General features: G+C 33.6%; 3 protein-coding genes across 3 annotated transcripts; all 3 read left to right on the top strand.

Annotated features, from left to right (window-relative positions):
- Positions 1–435: 435 nt before the first annotated feature.
- On the top strand, positions 436–4,253 carry HELRODRAFT_161680 (hypothetical protein; the record flags this gene model as incomplete). Its single annotated transcript, XM_009021574.1, has 10 exons — positions 436–448; positions 1,351–1,467; positions 1,768–1,896; positions 2,008–2,187; positions 2,354–2,614; positions 2,874–2,978; positions 3,151–3,385; positions 3,646–3,854; positions 3,980–4,090; positions 4,201–4,253. The coding sequence occupies 10 exons, from the start codon at positions 436–438 to the stop codon at positions 4,251–4,253; spliced, it is 1,413 nt and encodes a 470-aa protein (XP_009019822.1).
- Positions 4,254–5,479: 1,226 nt separating this feature from the next.
- Positions 5,480–12,050, top strand: HELRODRAFT_186439 (hypothetical protein; the record flags this gene model as incomplete). The annotated part of the gene is made up of 14 exons (XM_009021575.1): positions 5,480–5,632; positions 6,007–6,186; positions 6,624–6,698; positions 7,137–7,211; positions 7,519–7,602; positions 8,033–8,122; positions 8,413–8,511; positions 8,903–8,986; positions 9,139–9,198; positions 9,569–9,702; positions 9,831–9,937; positions 10,040–10,173; positions 10,592–10,828; positions 11,027–12,050. 14 exons carry the CDS (start codon positions 5,480–5,482, stop codon positions 11,171–11,173), a joined length of 1,659 nt encoding a protein of 552 aa, XP_009019823.1. The 3' UTR covers positions 11,174–12,050.
- Positions 12,051–12,230: 180 nt separating this feature from the next.
- On the top strand, positions 12,231–21,018 carry HELRODRAFT_161682 (hypothetical protein; the record flags this gene model as incomplete). The annotated part of the gene is made up of 15 exons (XM_009021576.1): positions 12,231–12,338; positions 12,900–13,046; positions 13,458–13,575; positions 13,874–13,919; positions 14,234–14,327; positions 14,540–14,680; positions 14,879–15,000; positions 15,121–15,223; positions 15,498–15,680; positions 17,384–17,449; positions 18,472–18,583; positions 18,802–18,929; positions 19,109–19,607; positions 19,818–20,880; positions 20,937–21,018. The coding sequence occupies 15 exons, from the start codon at positions 12,231–12,233 to the stop codon at positions 21,016–21,018; spliced, it is 3,012 nt and encodes a 1,003-aa protein (XP_009019824.1).
- Between the last annotated feature and the right edge of the window lie 447 nt (positions 21,019–21,465).

Consider the following 21,465-nt stretch of genomic DNA (forward strand, 5'->3'; position numbering starts at 1 on the left):
GCAGGCAATAGTTATATTTCATAACGGGAAGCTTCCTATGATATGTTGATTTGCAGATGATTGTGTAATGACGCAAATAATTCTCAATCGACGTCATGTTGAGGTATTTCATTTCATCATTTCGTCATTTCAAATTTCGTAGAGAATAAATCCTAGTATGTTAGTTGGATTATTCCTCTTCGCTCTGTCTATTTAGTTTTATAAGAGAAACTTCTAATCCAAACAAATCCATCTTCTAGTAAACTTATGGCGCGCTATCGTGTTTTTATTTAAACGACAATACCTAGAAAACATACACACGCACGCACGCGCACACACACACACACGCACGCATATATATATATATATATATATATATAAACATATATATATATATACATATATATATATAAACATATATATAAACATATATATATATAAATGATGTTTTAAAAAATGCCAAACCGAGGTTTGAAAATGTAAGGTTGAATTTCGTAGTTCAAGATTTGCACTAGTTCGACAAACTAAGCCTAATATCACCAAGCCAAGACGCGTATCTTAAAATAAGGATTTCAATTTATCAGCTCTCATATCAGGTAAGTCTCTTCGAAGGCATTCTCTGGTGATAACGAAGTGATGATAAAGGTTTTTACTACTGATAACTTGTAATTGTAAGTAGGTATAGCTATATCTTCTTAGTATAGCTAAGAAGTTTTATTCACACGTATGGATGTAAATTTATACACCTGTGTGTATTTACAAGGATGAGATTGTCTTTTAAGATTTTATTTTATTTGTGATTTTTACCAGCAAAATATATTTGATTCATTCCGTAATAAATGATATCTGGCCCGATATAAAATGAAACTGGAATTGTTTATAGTTATTCTATCGATAGCAGGTAAGATTTTTTTATTTGTTATTAACTAATGATTAATAAATTAATCAGTTATAATTAAAATAAATTATTTGAAAATGCTTATCTCTAAACAGTGGCTTCAGTTACAGTTGCCAAGCGTAGAAACCAACTAGCGGCAACCACCAAGCCACCCACCAAACCAGCCACCCCCAAACCAACCATCACCAATACACCAACCACCACCAAACCAACCACCACCAAACCAACCACCACCAAACCAACCACCATCAAACCAACTACAACCCCCACTAGACCTACTACTACGACCACTACCAAACCAACTACCACTACTACTAAAAGTTATTGAGTTCTCAAATATTGAATTGAATGTCGTTGAAAGAATAAATTTCTTAATAATTTATAATAAAATGTTTTAATTTTAAGTTATTTTTATGTTTCGATAAACAAATTAAATATTTAATAAGTTTTAAACGTGACTTCTTTCAAAACAGAGCCACCGGCCTGTCTTAGCCGGCCATGTTTAAACGGCGCCAACTGCACGGACCTGGCGAATGGTGGCTACTTCTGCAGCTGCAAACCTTACTACACTGGAAAAAATTGCGAAACTAGTAAATTTGATGATAATTCGTCACAATTAAAGACAAATTTTTGAAGTTTTTCACGCAAACACAATAAAATTATCTTTCAGGTATGACATTTCAATAGCAAAAGACTTGACATACGATCAATGAAATGATTGACTTTATTTGAACGAGCATTGTTCATTTTGTTAAATTATTTGATTTAAACCGTAAAAATCAACGTAAGCGAGTAAATTTACAATTTACTACAGCAATATTGAAATTAAATTAATCAATATTTCCTATATAAAGCATTTTGTAACCGACTTTGTGCAAATTTTTTCCAAGACATCTTCCACCCCTGTCGAAGTGGTCCATGTGTGAATGGCGGCAAATGTATCGAGCTTGGCAACTGCACCTCTCAGTTCAAATGTGTCTGTCCGTTTGGATTCACTGGAGCGCGCTGCGAAGTTGAAGGTTGTCGTTTGTGGGATTCGCGCGTCATTACCACTTAAAATTTATATTTAGGGGGTAAATACCGCCATATCGTTCGATAGCGGTAAAGTTATTTTACAAAATGAACACCAGTGAAAGAATTTGTGCTGAACGTGACGGCCCGGGAGACATTGAGCGCTCTCTACCTGGACAGCGTTCAAATATTCAACCTGAGCAACGTTGCTGACTGGAAGAAAGTTGCAACGGTAAGAACACCCATCACCACTCGTCTCATTGCCGTCATGGCTGGCAATATTCACGATATGTGCGCCGGTTTGTTGCTTTTAATCTCCTCTTTGAATGTAGAAAAAATAATTAATTTTCCGAAGGTTTTTTATGATTCTTCTTTATTCAAACATATTTTTGCAATGCATGGATGTCTTGATATTTTTGTTTTTCGAGATAGCCACGTCAAAAATGTACAACAAAATCAAACTAGGAATCCTGCTGTCAGAAAGGAATCAGTACATTCTAAGCAGCAACATCAACTGGAAGTGTTACATTGATGCCTCGCTTGGATGGGCCAGCCTGACCTACAACGATTCACATTGGCCCACTGCCCACGTTGTCGCTAGTAATGGGCCCGTTGTTGGCTGCCCCGATTTAGAGGTTGTGAAGGACATCCATCCCGATGCTAAATGGATTTGGACAACTCGTAACATTCAGTTTGATTTGGTGGTCTACTGCCGTGGCTACATAGGTTTGTTTGATCATTTCTAGAATTCTTGCAAAGTTGATCGAATTTATTTTCGGTAGTATGTCTTAACAAACTGTGCGACATAAAAAATTTTAATTATCATAAAATTTCACGTTTGTCTTCGTTCTTGTAACTGATGAGATGTGATGTCAAATGATTTAATGTTCGGAATTGAATTCTACTGTCACGTTAACTTTTACCCATTTTATTTAATACTTTTGTTAATATAATTTATCAGAGTTAAAAAAATAAATTTACAAAGACATATGCAAATCTAAACCATGTCAGAACGGAGGGATATGCCACAGGAGTGGCAGCCAGTTGTGCGCCTGTCTGAAGGGGTTTACTGGAACATTCTGCGAGAAAGGTTAAACAACATTTCCCTACAGTTTGTAATGAATAAATACAAAAGAAATCAAAGACAAATATAATAAAGATATATATTAAATAGATTAATAAATTAAATAAGCTATAGTGGTATAATTTGCATTTACCGTGTGACCATTCAGTTTAAAGACCCTTAAACAATATCTAAACAGTCGAGTACACGGATTTATCCGTATTTGCCTACGAAAAGCTGGAATCAGTTTACATTGACGACGTTAAGATGAAGACCATTACGAACGGCGTGAACAAATATTCTCTCCACCCACTCGTTCGCCAGTTGAAGTTCATGGTTATCGATGCTAATCAGGTTTCTGATACCAAGAAATGTTACGGACTCGTCGGTTCGACGGGTGTGGGTCCCATTGATTTAATCACTTACAAATTAGAGTTAGTGAATAATTACCTTACTTTATTATTTCAGTTTAGTCTTTAGCTACTAGTGCGAGGTGCGATATTCGCTGCTTTCTCCGCTTCACTTTCTTCTGCAGAGAAACATTGTGTAGATTCGTCGTTGGCGACAGTTTTTGTTGTGTTTTAATATTCATGATATGAAGCGCTCTCGTGTGGCTTGTATCTATTAAAAAAATATACATTGTTATGTTTATTCATTCACGCAATCATGGTTGCAACAAACATTTAAAATAAAGTTGGAAAAGTGAGTACAACACGGAAGCAGGCTGGCACCGGAACGACTTCAACGACACCAAATGGGTTTTACCTGACGAACTTAAGATGAATAATGAATCCCGATGTACGGATTTGAAACCGATTCCTGACATCAGAAGCACTGCTCGCTGGATCTGGCCTCCGAAAGCATCTGACAGATATTTGGTCGCTTTTTTTAGGGCAACCACAAGTTGGTAGCATATCAAAATTATTAAATCGAAAAAATAAGATCATACTTTTGTAACATTTATACGTTTATAAATGAATAAATTTTTAAAATAAATGATTGAATTACCTACGACAAAATAAATTCAGATTTGTGCAAAAAACAGTTGAGCATCTGTCAGAACCAGGGCACATGCAGTCCTAGCAAGGGTCCGATATGCGTCTGCCCATCAACATTCACTGGACCGTACTGCGAGTACAGTAAGTTTAAAAAGATTTTTTGATTTGATTGCTCTCATTTAAATTTGTGTTAGTTAATTATAGCGGTTCAGTTAAACTGTGAATAACAATGTAATAATTTTTACAATTAGAAATTGGAGTTGATGTTCCAGGTCCGGAAGCTTCATGTCCATCCAATTTTTGAAACATCTGTAAAAGAATATTCAAATATTATTGTATTAAAAACGTTACAGACTTGAAAACATGCGTCAATCAACATTTGTTTGAAATTCATTACATTTTTATATTTTGTTTAAAATCCGCTTACTCGATGCAATAAAGAATATCAACATACAAATAATTTTCAGTAGAAACTTTTCATAGCAGACGTTCACATTGCTATCTTCATATATATTATTAAAATTTTCCTGTTTATTCATTACACTTAATATGAATACACACGCATAATTCATAAATATATTAATTCTCCATTCTTTCTGAAAGAAGGTATAGATACGCTTAACAACACGAGTCGAATAGTTTTTTAACTGATGTTCAAAATTAGCAGCTAAACTATATGCGGCCTACATTTTTTAAACTGCACTTAAATCTATATAGAATAATAAAGGTAATGGGTGGATAATGTAAGTTGGTTATGATACTAGCAAGAATTAAAGTCTTATGTGCAATATTAAATGAATTGCATGTAATAAACAAACTTTAATATAATTTTTCTCATGAATTTGACAAATAAGGGGTTATGGCGCTGATATAAGCAGCTTGTACTTTTTTTTTATTAGATTCATTTAGCATTCAATCTCCCAAGCCTGGAAAGGTTTAATTTGGTAATGTGAATCCTGAAGTCTTTGATATATGGAAACTTGAATCGAGCGAATTGTTATCATTAAATATTACTGAACATATACTATAGTTAGTTTAACATTTTCAGATTGTGGCAGCGATATAATCATTTATGTTAATTCCTAGCATTATTTAATATATATGAATATGGCATTTTACAATAGATCTGTATAGTGTTCATGTGTGAATTGCAATTCTAGCTTAAAATTTCGTGTAGCCCAGAGTATAAAAAGTTGTAAACCAAAAAGTGAAAGTCGAAGGCTGAATAGAGAACTAATTTTTAGAGTAACTTTCCTGTTTTACACGGTTAGGTGTCTTTATTTCTTTACTCAAGTTTTCACTTTTTTAAAACTCTTATTAATTAACTGAAAAAGTACAGAAATTAATAATAAAAGTAGTAAAATTTACTTACACTGATTTAGTGAATTCTATTTGATAAATGAATGATTTATTTTTTTAATTAGCTTACAGCCGGTTTAGGTCTTTAGGATTTAGGAAAGTTGAGCTTGATTGAGACTTGAGAGTAAGTTGGTAAGTAAGCCATTGTCGGTGAGAGAATTCCAGAGAGAAATGGCGGCCAACAAGAAGGCGGGTGGGCAGCAGCAGGCATCTCGCATATCAATTTACGTGTCATGTCAGAATTTATTGAACAAGGATGTCACCTCAAAGTCTGATCCCTGTTGTGTTCTCTTTGCTCCTGATCACAACTTGCTTTGGTCAGAGGTAGTTAAGTTTACTTTTAGTTTTTTTTTACACTAATTACTATTTACTACAAATTTATGACTAAAATAAAAGTTAATGCTACCATTTACTACTATGTTTTTGCTTTTTTCTGGCTTTTTTCTCTGGAACTCTCTATCTCCTTCTCTGACTACTTTTCCATCACTTACAAAGTTCTAAGCGGATCTCAAGACCCATCTGTTCGCAAAATTCATTGAGGAGAGTGGAAATAACGCTTTATATAAACATAAACTAATTGATTATTTGATTAATTGGTATGTACATTTTATAATTTATTTTATATAGTGTTAATTTAATAATATTCTTAAATTTAGTCTTTTATTTAAATAATTAACTCTTTTTGGACATTTACCAAGGTGGGCAGGACAGAGAGGATAAAAAATTGTTTGAACCCACAATTCAGCAGAGCATTCGAGGTGGATTATTATTTCGAGCAAGTGCAAAAAGTTAGGTTCATGATTTATGATATAGACAGCAAGGCCCAGAATCTTTCTGATGATGACTTCCTGGGCTCCTTTGAATGCACCATTGGGGAGGTGATCTTCTATGTAATATGTAATTTTGTGTGTTTGTTTGTGTGTGTGTCAGTGTGTGTGTGTGTGTGTGTGTGTGTGTGTGTGTGTGTGTGTGTGTGTGTGTGTGTGTGTGTGTGTGTGTGTGTGTGTTTGTGTTTGTTTGCATTTATATCAACCACAGTAGCTTATTTCAAATGATTTTTGTTTTTTTTTATCAGATTATTAATTTATTTTATCATTAGTTAGTTTGTTCAGTCACTCAATTTTTCATTCATTCAATCAATCAGTTGCTTATAAACTCATACACTAATCCGTCCATACATTCATTTGTATATTCATTCACTCATATTGAGGTTATTTTTTCATTCAAATTTCAAATGAGTGAAAGTCCAAAAATTCTAAAAAAAAAATAATCTAGAAATAACACATTTTATAAATTGTAAATTGCTGTTTATCAGGCAGTATCCAATAGCCCGATGACCAGACCACTGTCTAGGAAGAACGACAAAAGAGCTGGAACTAGTACAATCACTGTAATAATTCACTATTATTATTGATATAATTATTATTATTGTTATTATTGTTATTGTTGTTGTTATTATTATTATAATTACTGTTGTTGTTGTTGTTATTATTGTTATCATTATTAATATATGCACTCCTTAGTAGTTCTTGGAGGATAATTCACATAATGTAAAGATTTAGTTTCTTGTTCTAATTTATTTTGTCTAGATTTTAATTATATTTTCATTATAATTAATGATAATCATTTGAAGACATTTAATTATCTACTTACTAATTATACCAATCACTTGTGTTAGTGAAACTTAGTTCTAAATATATTTTCTAATAAATTTGTTTTTCTAGGCTTTTTTCCATTTAAAGATTGCCATTAATTTTTATAATTAAGTCATTTATTCATATAAAGTTAAATAAATGAAATAAAATTAAATTTTTGGCTGTTTATTCAGATAACAGTTAGAGAAATGCTGATACAGCCTGAAGTGTTAAGCCTAAATTTCAAAGCCAAACATTTGGATAAAAAAGTTAGAATTTAAATATGTGTGTGTGTGTGTGTTTGAGTATGTGTTTTTATGAATAATAGTGGTTTTTATGTAAATTTAGTTACTTTATTATATGTTAATTTATAGTTAGTCATAAAATTTTTCAATCTGTTTTTTTTTATTACACATTAAGTTGTGTGTGCCTGTGCTTGTGAGTGTATGTGTTTGTGCGTGTATGTGTTTGTGCGGGTGTTTGTGCGTGTATGTGTGTGTCTCTGCCTGCCTGTCTACATATTTAAAATGTACATGTATGTACCTAAATTGCAAATGTGTCTGCTGCTGAAAATAGGATTTGATGGGCAAGTCTGATCCATTCCTTGTCCTCCATTGCATTATGCCAGATGGCTCGTGGCAGGTTGTGCACAAAACTGAGGTCTGTTTGTGTGGTGGGTTGTTTGTGTGCCTGTATGTTTGTTTGTTTGGTTGGTTGGTAGGATGGTTGGTGGGATGGTTGGTCGGTTGTTCATTCTTTTGTTTGTTTGTGTGTGTATTTGTTTGTTTTTTATAGTTTAAGTTTTAGTTTCTCTTGGATTCTCATACTTTGTTATGTGTCTTATAATCTTATCAACTCAGTAAGGTTTCATTGCAAATGAGTGACTTGGTTTTAATATAACTCACTAGTTTTTGGGTAGTTTGTTTATTGTTTACCGAACTTACACAGACATTCTCTATAATTGCTCTGATTGTGTATGCAATCTAATCAATTATGTACTTATATAAAAATTATAGATGTATGATTATTATATTGTGTTATTATTATAGAGTTTATCCTATCTATAATTATGATAATGTTTGCAAATAAGGTTATCAAAAATACATTGGACCCAGTTTGGGAGCAGTTTGATATAAGGACCAATCAGCTTGCTACTATCAATTATGATCAGCCAATCAAAGTTTGCCACATATTTAGTTTTTTTATTTAGATTTTTATTTTTGTTATGATTAATAATAATAATAATTATTATTATTTTTATTTATGATTTTTATGTCAGTCTAGAAAAAATAATTTTATTTATCATATTGCAAAAAAATTTTCAGTGTTCCTTGGTCAATCAATCAGTTAACCAATTAATCAATCAATTAACTGCCCAGCCAATCAATCAATCATTCCTAATCAATCAATCAACCAATCAATGACCATCCAATCAATTGACTGACTAGCCAACAACTAACCAATCAATAGATTGAATGTCATGATTATGATTCAGATGGGTCCCACGATTTGATTGGCTCATTCACGACCACTGTTAACGAGATCATGAGGGCGACCAATGGCGTTGAGGTTTCTTTTTTTCTTCATTTTCAATTTAAATTTTTTTATTAAATTTATTTATACATGATAAAAAAAATTCAGTAAGACAATTTTTAACTAACTTAAAAAGATTCACTGGTGCAGTTTTTTTTATATTCTTGTAATGTTTAATTTTTACAAGCAAATAATAAATAAGCAAATAATAAATAAGCATTGTGATGGAATGTGTCCTTTTTTGTGTTATCATTGTAAGACTTTATCATCATCATTATTACATCATCATTATTTATTATTGTTATTATTATTCTTGTTGTTATTATTATTATTATTTTGTTATACGTCCTACCTCGGGAGAACTGGGTCTCTGGATGCTAAACAATGATTGATTGATTGATTTGTTAGACTTAATGGTTGTTCTTAGGTGGAATGGCAATGTGTGAACCCTAAAAAGTTATCCAAGAAGGGCTATTGCAACTCTGGGATGATTTATCTGACAGCTGTCAGGGTAGATTTGAAGTTTATTCATTCATTCGTTCGTTCGTTCATTCGTTCATTTGTTCATTCATTCATTCATTCATTTTTTCATTCATTCGTTTATCCATTTCTTCATTCATTCATTTGTTTATTTATTCACTCATTCATTCATATTTTTTACAGCACTACAGAGACTACAGCTTCCTTGAATATGTCTTTGCTGGTCTGCAGTTAAATTTTAGCGTTTGTATTGTTTATTTATTGCTGTTATAAATTTATTTTTAGTTATTCGCTTTTCTAATGTTAATTAATTAATCAATCAATCAATCAATTAATCAATAGATCAATTAATCAATCAATCAATCAATCGACCAAATTAATTTATCAAGTTAAGTGATGTTGTAATGTTAGGTTGGCGTAGATTTCACATTTTACACGTAAGTTTTCTTAATAGTAATAGTAGTAAAATTAACAGTAGTAGTAATAATTGCAGTTGCATCGGCAACTTGCTTTCCTAGCATTACTATTTACTTAATTAATTAATTAGTGAGTTAATTAATTAATTAATTAATCAATCAGGTAATTAATTAGTTAATTGATGTTGTTATGGTAGGTTGGTGTGGACTTTACGGCATCCAATGGCGACCCCAAAGAGCCAGGAACACTGCATTACATCAATCCAAAAAAACCAAACCAATACATGAAGGCTATCAAAGCCGTTGGTGATGTTATTCAAGAATATGATAGGTTGGTTGGCTGGTTGGTTGAATGAGTTACTCTCACTCTCTCTCTTTCTCTCACTCTCTCACTCACTCATTCACTCGCTCACTAATAATGATGAAGAGGATGATGATGGTATTGTCGTATTACAACAGCGATCAAATGTACCCTGCCCTGGGGTTCGGGGCTCGTGTGCCCCCATCGAAAGATGTCCTCCACGAATTTGCCATCAATTTCAATTCCTCTGACCCATTTTGCAAAGGTTCTATAAATTGTTTTGGTGCTGATACGTTAATGATGACGGCGACCATGACGATAGTAATTGAAATTTTTAAAATAACGCCAGGTAACCCGGCAAAAACAGGCGTACAGGGTATATTGGACGCGTATCAAGCTTGCTTGAGTAAGGTGCAGCTGTACGGACCCACCAATTTTGCCCCCATCATCAATCACGTCGCCAGGTTCGCACTGCAGACCCAGCAGGAGCAGAGTGCTAGGGTTGGTTTCAAATGATCGGTTGGTTGGTTGATTGATCGCTGGAGACGTTCGTTGATTGAATGATTGATTGAATGAATGATTGATTGATTGATTGATTGACTGACTGACTGACTGACTGACTGACTGACTGACTGACTGACTGACTGACTGACTGACTGACTGACTGACTGACTGACTGACTGACTGACTGACTGACTGACTGACTGACTGACTGACTGACTGACTGACTGACTGACTGACTGACTGACTGACTGACTGTGACTGACTGACTGACTGACTGACTGACTGTGACTGACTGACTGACTGATTGATTGATGGAGACGTTCATTGAATGAATGATTGGTTGGGTGATTGATTGTTGGAAAGACTGGTTTTGTAGGTTACGTAAGATTGCAGTCCTAATTTATCTCGACTCCAGAACTACTACATCCTGCTGATCCTGACTGACGGAGCAATTTCGGATACAGACGACACCATAAAATCCCTGGTGTATGCATCCACCCTCCCCATGTCGGTCATCATCGTCGGTGTTGGTCTGGCTGACTTCTCTACCATGAACATCTTAGATTCCGACAGCAAGGCTCTCGCCGACAAGGATGGCGTGCAAGCTAGAAGGGATATCGTGCAGTTTGTTCCTATGAGAGATTTTGAAAATGTTCGTGAACTGTTGCGCCATCGTCGTTGTTGGTACTGTTCGTGTTTTGTCTCAGTTTTTGTTGGTGTGAATTTTGTCTTTCTCGTACTGTTGATGTTATTTTTTTCTATGGTAGGGTTTTTTCTAATCAAACAATCAATCTGCCAATCATTCAACCAATCATTCATCCAACCAACCAATCAACAATCACGCCCACAGAGCCCAGCAGAATCCCTCTCAAAGCACGTACTTGGTGAAATACCGAAGCAAGTGGTTGAATACTTCCGTATGTACACTATCCCACCGGGAAGGGGGGTGGTCAAACCCTTGGCTCCCGTCTCTGAAGCGCCCCCAGCTGATCATTAACTTCTAACTCGTACCGTCTGATTGATTCAGTAATAAGTTTCAATACACGTAATTTGATATGTTGTATTCATCATTCAGACGTGAATTTTTTATCTATTTTTGTGATTACATATTTCGTTAATGCTTAGTTAGACTACGTTTTGTATCATTGTAATTTTGTTCTTGCTTTCAATCTACTAATTGTAAGGTTAGTTGAATTTATTATAAAATTTATTATATTATATTATAAGGAATTATATACTATTTTTAACACAAATTGATATTTCAATTTTTAAACGTGTTAAGTTTAAATTCAAATGTTAGTAAGTTTTTTTTTCTTCAAATTTTGTTCATTCATCTGCTAGTCTTCCGCGTTACTCTAACGATAGTATTCTCCATTTTTTAACACTTTTCACACGGATGACTTGTTTTTCTTTGCGACGTGCTAGTGATTTTTTATGTCACGAAATGTTTTGAGGTTAACGAGCGAGCGTAGGATGGTTCGTTCCTGTTAAACCTCTGTTTCAAGTTTAACAGAAATTTATCAATATTACAAATATGAGACTTATCTGTTTTCTGTTTTTATTAGTTGCCAGGGTTAATCTTGAAGTTTATTTTTGGCGTTTTATTTTGTACGTTTTTAAACGTTTATGAATTTTTCCTGGTTTTGGATCTGAATCACACACCACACACACACAAACACACACACAAATATATATATATATATAAAACTTGATAAAATTTTATCAACAATTATAGCTTCTCATCTTGCAATATTGATATAGGCTGATCTGGATGTTTTTATATTGGATAAAATTATTTGTTCTGTGTCAAATTAAAGCATTTTTCATTCATTTTCCTTCAATTTACATGAAATAATATTATTTTTCGACGCGTCATTTTGTCTCGTTACATTAATGGACACTGTTTCTACATGTGGATAGTAAGAATTGAGGAACAGTCGACAAGATGCCAATCATGATGAGCGAAATCGTGTATAATTTATGTAATTATTACTATTTTAATAATTTTCATCTTTAAGTTATGCCTACACTTGTGTACAGTTTGTACATATAAAATGAACACTGGATTCATCGTGCACGCAGACAGCCATATTGTATTGATACATAAGCAATATGTAAAATGGAATAATACTGACATTACTAAAGCTTCAGATCGAGCACAGGTTTTTTTTACTAAAAGCAAGTTATTTCATTTTAAAATGGGCATATATATATAAAGGTACATAAATCACATCAAGAACAGACAAAAAAGACAAACCAAATATTATAAATGATGCGAAATATGCATGGAGTTATATGTTATCGATCGATCCATCACTTGCGAAGTTCAGAGTTGATCTCAAGACCCATCTGTTTTCAAAATTCATTGAGGAGCGCTGTTGAACATCGTGGAAATAGCGCTTTATAAGCTAATTGATTGATTGATTGATTGATTGATTGATTGATTGATTGATTGATTGATTGATTGATTGATTGGTTGGTTGGTTGGTTGTTGGCTTAATGCGTTGACGGCGATCCATAGAATTGCATTTACGTGGATTTTAGTTTCGTTTAAATTTAAGTTCACATTTAAAGAAAATTGTCTTGGGTTTTCATGGAGTTCTGTTTTGCTTTAGTTTGAAAATCGATCTAAAACTATGGAATGTAAATGCCCTGATTCGGTGTAGATGGTGTAATTAGTCAATAGTTTTTATTTTATTGTGCGTTTTTGTATGTATGATAAGCTTTTGGCCGAATCAAATGAATCTGGTGATGAGATAATGAGTCCCAGTAGCAACAGGTCAACAAATTCTACGTGGCCCCACGTTGTCAATCTGGCAAACAGTATCATCGGCGTGTCCGTCCTTGCTCTACCTCTCTGCTTCCAGCAAGTTAGGGTCCACTAACAATTAGTTTTAATTTTATATTATTGTATGTTATTTCTTAAATTTACACTAGTAGTTTAGAAATTAGAATGGAGATAAATAATGGAAATAACAATTATCAGTTTATTTTGACATTTCATTCAATTAATTTAATTTTTAGAAACATGATAGTCGTATTATTATATGCACACATGTCAGGCCACAATTAATTAAATAAATTATCACTGCAGTTGCAGTGTACTTATAAAATTTTCAACTCACTCTCTCAACTTCTCTCTCTCTCTCTCTCTCTCTCTCTCTCTCTCTCTCTCTTTCTCTCTCTGACTCTGTCTAACTCTGACTACAAACTAATTATAGTTAATTAAAATTAATTATAAATCCCTTTAAAAATCAATGATCTTTTCAATTCCCTCAAAGTGTGGTGTCATCTTAGGTACTGCGTTACTTTTGGGTTCAGCTTGGCTTGCATATGACTCATGTCTGCTGCTCACCAAAACTGCTACCCTCACCAAGAAGAGATCTTATGAATTTTTAGGTTTAGTCTTGTTGTTATTGTGTAATTTATATTGTTATAATTATAATTTTTCCTTTTAATATAATTTTAATTAAATCTCTATAATTTAAAATCACAATTTAATAAATTTGTTTAAATTTTGGAAGTTTTTTCTATATCACTGTTAGAACTGAATATCTGTTTTAGATCCAGCACATATTAATATTGTTTAAATATAACAACAGTTAGTTTTATTTGGTAAATTTACTCTTTAGTTTAATTTAAAGTTGTCATTATTTTGTATGATTATAGTACATTTTTTTTACATTTTCAACCACAGCTTATTACATATTTGGGCAGAGTGGAAAGTTAGCTGTTGAGATAAGGTAAGTTGTCACACCACACACTGTCACACACACACGCGCGCGCGCGCACGCACGCACACGTTCTTGCATATTTAAACTACATTTCACAAAACTTCTTAGTACAGACTTCATTACTTAAATCATTAACATAATCTTTATTCCATACTTCTTATCATTCATCATCTCAGTATTATCATCGTTACCACTATCATCAGGGCTATATCCTCATTTTTATCATTATTTCATTGTCATTATCAATATGTCATCATCATTATCAATATATCATCTTCTTTATCAATATATCATCATCATTATTAAAATCACTCATCATTCAGCACAATGGGTTTATTGTTGGGCACCTTAGTTGCTTTTTTCATCATAATCGGTGATATCGTCCCTGCTTTATTGTCACTCATCTTCAACATTGAAGTCTGTTGTTATTTGCTGTTATTTCTTCTGATTGTTTGGTGGAAATGTTGGTGAAATTGTTGGTGATAATGTGATGGTATGATGAGGATGATGCTGGGGTGCAATGATGATGGCAATGATGGAGATGGTGATGCGATTGTGTGATGTTGATGTGATGTGGTGTTGATGATATTATTATAATTTATTATAATTTATTATAATTTATTATTTAGAATTCGACGCAACTGAGAACGACACTTCTATTGAGTTTGGGTCTCTTGGTCATTCTGCCTCTCTGCATGAAATCAAACCTAGAGAGTATCAGTAACCTGAGTCTCATGTCTTTACTATTCTACATGTTGTTCTCTATTATGGTTCGTTATGTCCGTCCGTCCGGAAATCTTTTCGTCTGAAAATGTTAACGTCTGTTTGTCTGCTTTTACGTCTGTTCATTTGTCTGGATGTGTATTTGTTTACCTGGGTGTGTATTTGTTTATCGGAATGAGTATTTGTTTGGATGTCTTCCCGTCTGAGTGTCTGGATGTCTTCCTTTAAAACGAAACCACCAACAGGCAGTATCGTCATCGTCAGCACACATAGTAACGTGGGAATTTGTAACTAGAGTTAAGTATTGGGATTTTGATGGTCTCTTTAAGAGTCTGCCTATATTTGCACTCTCTTACGCTTGCCAAATGTTAGTGGAATGTGCAATGTGTGTTTGCGCGTGTGTGTGTGTGTGCGTTTGTGTGTATATGTGTGTGCTTTTACATACCATACTATTATTATCATTATTCTTAAACACGCTGATGAGTAGCCAGTTATTTCTGGTGTACCACTCGGCCCCGGACATATCACTCAAACAAGTCTGCTCCATTGTTAAGAATTCCGTCCTACTCTCGTCTGTCATCTATTTTCTGGTTAGTTAGTCATTTTCACTCACATCATCAGCCGTCATCATTTTACTATTGGATCGCCATAAACTTATCATCAGGTCGCCATAAATTTACCTTAGAATCCCCATAAATTTACCTTAGAATCGCCACAACTTTGCCATTGGATTGCCATCTGACCTTTATAACATCGCTATCACATCACATAAAACATGAAATCACCATAGAACCATCATAACATCATGTTTGAAACTCACACGCACACATACACACACAACGCAACAACGTAACAACACAACAGGTCGGGTACTTTGGCTACGTAACGTTCTACGACATTGACATCAGTGGAGATGTGCTGATGAATTACCCAACCTCCACCTTGGCTGGTTTCATCAAGATGGGCTTTGTCATCAGCACCATTCTCAGCTTCCCTCTCGTTATATTTCCCTGCAGATGCAGTCTTTATACTCTGTTTTGCTCTAAAGTAAGGACGATGAAGATGATGATGAAGATTGTATTGATGATGATGATAATGATGATGATAATGATAGCTATGATGATAATAGTGATAGTTATGATGATGATAATGATGATGATGATGAGGGTGGTGGTGATGGTGATGGTGATGATGATGATGACGACGACAACGGTGGTGATGATCGTTACGGTGACGATGATGATTATAGTGGCCATGATGATGATTAAGATGATGATGATGACGGTTATGAATGGAGATGATGACGATGGCTAAAATTGTTATTAGTTAAAATTATGCTAGCGATATTGTTATGCCAGATATTTATTTATAATTATGGATTGATGATAATCATTTGAATGAATGATGACGATGGTGAGGACGACGATGAGGAAGACTGATAGCGTCATAAGCGTTTTAGTTGGTTCAGTTTCTTTATGACGATGACGATGGTAATCTTTTTGACGATGATAATCTTTTTGACGATTGCATCTGATTTGATACATAGATATTTACGAAACTGTCCTGGTTATGACATTAAACTGACCCTCACTGCCTTGTGAGTGATGTTGGATCATCAAAGGCTAGGCCCACCGCTTATAACTGTGGTTGCGTAAGGCAGGGCGTCCTGCGTAAAAATTAGCCAAATAAATTACTTATGATGACAGAAGTGACAATGGCCCTCAGTATCCGACAAAATGGCGTCGAGGGGTATTTCGGTTTCATCATAGGTAGCCAAACGGCAACCCCCGATCTCGGGGAAAATGTCGTCTAAACGTGTGTTGTTGTTGTTGTTGTATATTTACGAAACTTATAGTATGTATATGGTATATAGGATGACGACGATGATGACGACGATGATGATCGTAATATATAAGTACCTGGAAGTTATAGCTAAATGAAATGACAGCTAGAGAGAATAATTATAAATAATAACATTTAGTAAGAAATTTTTGTTTCTCTGACGGTATAGAATATGAAAATGGTCTAGTAAATGATTGAGATTGTGAATTTAAAAAACAATCGATGAAATGTTGTCGGTTATATGTAGGAGGCTAATTATTTTTTTTTTTTCATCCATACATATTTTGCTAAACTCGATCGAAGTTTTCAGAGTGGTATCATTGTTTTTCAAGTTTTACGAATTTTCTATCGACTTTGTAATCCAAATCGGTGAGGAATCAAATTTTCAGGAATCAAATTTTCAAGACTCATTTTATAAAATTAATTCATTTGCTGACGTTTTAATCTTATAAAGCGTTAATTATTAACGCAACAACCTGATAGCTTTGATCAAATGCAACAAAATATGTATACAGAAATATTTTGCTTAAATTTACTAATATATATATATATTAATATATATACAATTATTGATGAAAATCACAGCATGTTCCGCGTAAGTTAGCTTTCTGTTTAACGCCGAACATGCTGTGATTTCCATCAATAATTGCATTTCTTACAGTCTTAATCCAATAATATATGTATATATATATATATATATATATATATATATATATATTATATATATATATATACATGTATATGTTGGAAAGAGACCATATTTTATTTTATACAGTATTATATGAATTCTACAAAATTGTTGGCGTTAATAAGTTTAACGTTTTAAACCTTAAATTGATTAATGTCAACGGTTTGGTAGAATTCATACAATACTGTATACATGTTTATATACATTAAACAAATTTTAGGGTTTAGTAAATGATAATAGTGATGATGTTGAGGAAGATGATGATGATTATGACGAAGAAGATAAGGTAATAATTATTATCATCATCATCATCATTTTTATAGTCCTCGTCATCATCACCATCATCATACTCATTTTAATTATTATTATTGTTGTTATTATTATTATCATTGTTATTTTTATTATTATTTTCCTAGATGACATCATTACGTTTATTTATCCCGTGACGTCATTTCGTTATCTATTCTATGCTGATAGTATTATTATTTTATTATCGTTGTTTATTACTAATAATACTGATAACAGTTATTGTTCAGTTAGTTATTAATTATAGTTATAATAATAATAATAACTTTAACTGTTGTTGTAGTAGTAATAATAGTTGTTATAATAATTAAAATTAGTTGCTTACACCTCTAGCATTTTGGATCTTTCAATCATTTTTAATTCTTTGTTTCTAGTAGATAAAAAACGAAATATGCCATTTTATTTGTATTTGGTCGAATAGTCGATCCACTATCCGCCTAAGCCGAAGGAATTTTTCGAACATTTTCGAAAGAAAAAATTATTTTTTAGAATGAAAAGCGCAAGATTTAAAAAAAAATCCGAATATTTCGCTAATAATTATCAACGATTATTGTTCTAGAATAAAAAAATTGATGGCATACATGAAAATTGCAATATTCGTCAATTCGGACTTTAAAAATGGCCGAATAGCCAAAGTCCAATATCAAATTTCGGCCGAATGTTTGGCGCGTTAACTTCAAAATTTGTCAAAAATTTTATTCTTAATCTTTGCTTTTATAACTTATGTGTGTGTGTGTGTGTTTGCGCGTGTGTGAAGGATTGCCGTAGAATGTGACGTATTGATTATAAAATGATAATAAAACGGTTTTAGATATGTGGTTAAATTTCATTGTCATCATTTATATAGTCTGTTTTCTGCTTGTGTCTGAGCTTCAAATTTCACTTTTCATTACGCCACATTTCATTCAATTGTTTAATTAATAAATTAATTGATTGATTAATAAATTGATCAATTTATTATTCTAATTTACTAATTAATCAATCAATTAATTTGTTGTCCAGAATCTGCACGACAACATCGGTGGCACTGTGCATATACCACTGAATCATTTTAGGTATTTGACGTGTTGCATCGTACTTAGTACCCTCATAACTGGAATACTGGTACCTAAAGGTCGATATTTCGTTTCGGTACTTTGTTTCGGTATTTTGCTTCGGTATTTCGGTTTGGTCGATATATTGTTTCGTATTTCGGTTTTTCATTTTTATTTTGTATATACTGTTTTAATATCAATAAAAATTATTGTTATTAATTTTATAATTGTAATTGTATTTTTAGCAGCTGTAGTAATAGTAGTGGTTTTATTATTCTTATTTTCATTCTTATTGCAGTTGAGTTTGTCCTTGGCTTGACTGGATCGACCCTTGGTTCGATGATATGTTACATACTGCCTGCTGTTATGTATCTAAGGAACAGTAGCTCCGATGACAGAGTTACGAGATCGAGATATATTGCCAAGGTTTGCTTTTGTTGTGCTTTGCGGTTTAGTGGCGGTTTCTGTTGTGTTGTTCTGGTACTCAACATTCATAAATCATTGACAATGTAGACTGAAATTCAAGTCAACAAACAAACACATTAGCAGAATATTCACAGACAACAAACACCCAATAACAAAAAAAAAAAACGAACAAACATCAGATAGTCTTGTTAGTTGGATTCGCCATCCTCATCATCAGCACCCTGGCCACTCTCTCCGATACGAACATGGAGACGCACAACGTGGTCGACCTTCTCGATAAGAAAGACCCCCACCGCGAACAACAACAACCACTCCACCCTCAACAAATTCAACCAATCCCTGAGGACTCTGCCAAAAAACCCCCTCCTCCGGCAGTTGTGCCCGGGAAACAACCGTTACCACCTGAATTAATCCACCCAGGAATCGAACCCGTGGCCCCTGGCAAGCAACCCGTCGATCCGGATGCTCAACCCGCTGAGCCACACGTCAATGATGAATCGAAAGATACAAAGACTAACAGAGTAGATAATGATGTCGATCGAGATGGATTGAAGGAAACAAAGATTATGAAAACGAGTAAAGATGTTAACTACGGGGACGCTGATCACGTGACTAAATCCGTAGCCAATGAAGGTAAAGGAAACAGCAAAGTTCATGTCATTAAGAAGGAAGGCGATGGTGAGCCCGTGCTGCATGGGATTGCAAATAAAGATGGTTTTGTTATTATTGTTCAATTACTATTTAGTTTTTATAATTGTTGTTACTATTATTATTATTATTATTATTGATTTCTGTCCACTTGTAAAATTATTTATATCAATAATTTTTACCGAAAATTATTTCCTTCAAAAAATCATCAATAATATTTATCATTTAATGACTTTTAAGATCCTGTCGATGACGTTACGAGGAAAAGCAACAAAGACAACAACCATGACGTCATCTATAGGAAGGAAATAAAACGAAATGACGGTAACGACGATAATAACGTCGTCAACTTACAAGGTACCAATGCAAGTATGGACAGCCATAACAATCCTATTGACAACAAAAATGTTGAACAACAGATGGATTTCTACAGTAACAACAACAACGAAGACGAAGATCAAAAACATCATATCGCAAACAAATCCCAAAATGGCGACACGCGCGTCATCAAATCTGATGACGTCATCGTCGATAAGGCTCTAGATTCAGATAGGATGGTTCCATCTCAAATACTGGACAAGCCGAAAAACAAAGACAGTGTAGTCAGTGTAAATAATAGCACCTTAAACAAAAATGGCGCAAATGACGATAATTTAGGAAATACAATTGCGGAAAGTAATAATAATCTCATTGATCACATTAATAATAATATTGAAGATAATAATTTAAACGATATAAATGACATCAACATCAAGGACATTAATGGGAAAAACATTAACGGTAAGATTGATAAAAACATGAATGCTGACATTAACGAAAATACGAAAGTTAAGAGCCAAAAAATTCCAAAGGACAGCAAAATCATCAGCAGTATCATTGATGACAATAAAAAAATTGGTGACATTAAGGTACAAAAATCGAATGATTTAAAACAGCAACAACCACCACAACAGCTACTCAGCAATCAAAAGCTTCAGCAAGGAAAAACAAACCTGCTGCAAATCAACCAACAACAGCAACCACTGAAACAACAACAGCACAACAACCAACAGCAACAACAACATCAGCAAGGGAACCAGCAACAAAGCAACAAACAACAAAACAAGCAACAACAACAACAGCAAGGAATCCTTAATGATAATCTTAATGCAAAAAACCATCAACAACAGCAGCAACAACAACAACAGCAAAATAATGTTAACAATTTAGCGCAACAACAGCAAAAACAGCAGCTAAACCAACCATCCAACAACTCTTTGGTACATTCTCACCAGGTGAAAACATCAACGTCTTTACTATCAAAGTTAAAATCAACACCAACAACAACTATTACTATCACACTTTCAACAACAACAACAGCAGAAACCACTACTACAACAGCGGCAACAACAAAATTGCCAACTTTGACGACATCAGCTGCAGTAACTACAACCACCCCTAAATTATTTGTCGAAGATAACTTGTGATAAAATAAAATATATTTTATTTACTCTAATTCAATTTGCTCTTACGCACACACACACACACACACACACACACACATCCATAATATTTTTATTCGCAATATTTTTTCTCTAATTTTTTTCTTTTTTTTATAGGCGTTAAAGCTATCCTATGCACGTATTATTAAACATTAAACAGTGTTTATCTACTAGACATATATAGGCATACATACATGAATGAATATAAATACATATGTATGTAATGTGTAATGTGTAAATATGTATGTGTGAGTAGTGTTCGTGTAGATGAAATATTTTAACTTGAGGATTTAAACCGCTAATGATCTGTTAGCCTTCATATAATAATACAAACATTGTATAATATGAACGCTGCCGTTCGTCCTGTATCATCACCATCGGATAAATATCTGTACGTAGTAATCACT

The sequence above is a fragment of the Helobdella robusta genome (assembly GCF_000326865.2).
Source record: "Helobdella robusta unplaced genomic scaffold HELROscaffold_3, whole genome shotgun sequence".
NCBI lineage: Eukaryota > Metazoa > Annelida > Clitellata > Rhynchobdellida > Glossiphoniidae > Helobdella > Helobdella robusta.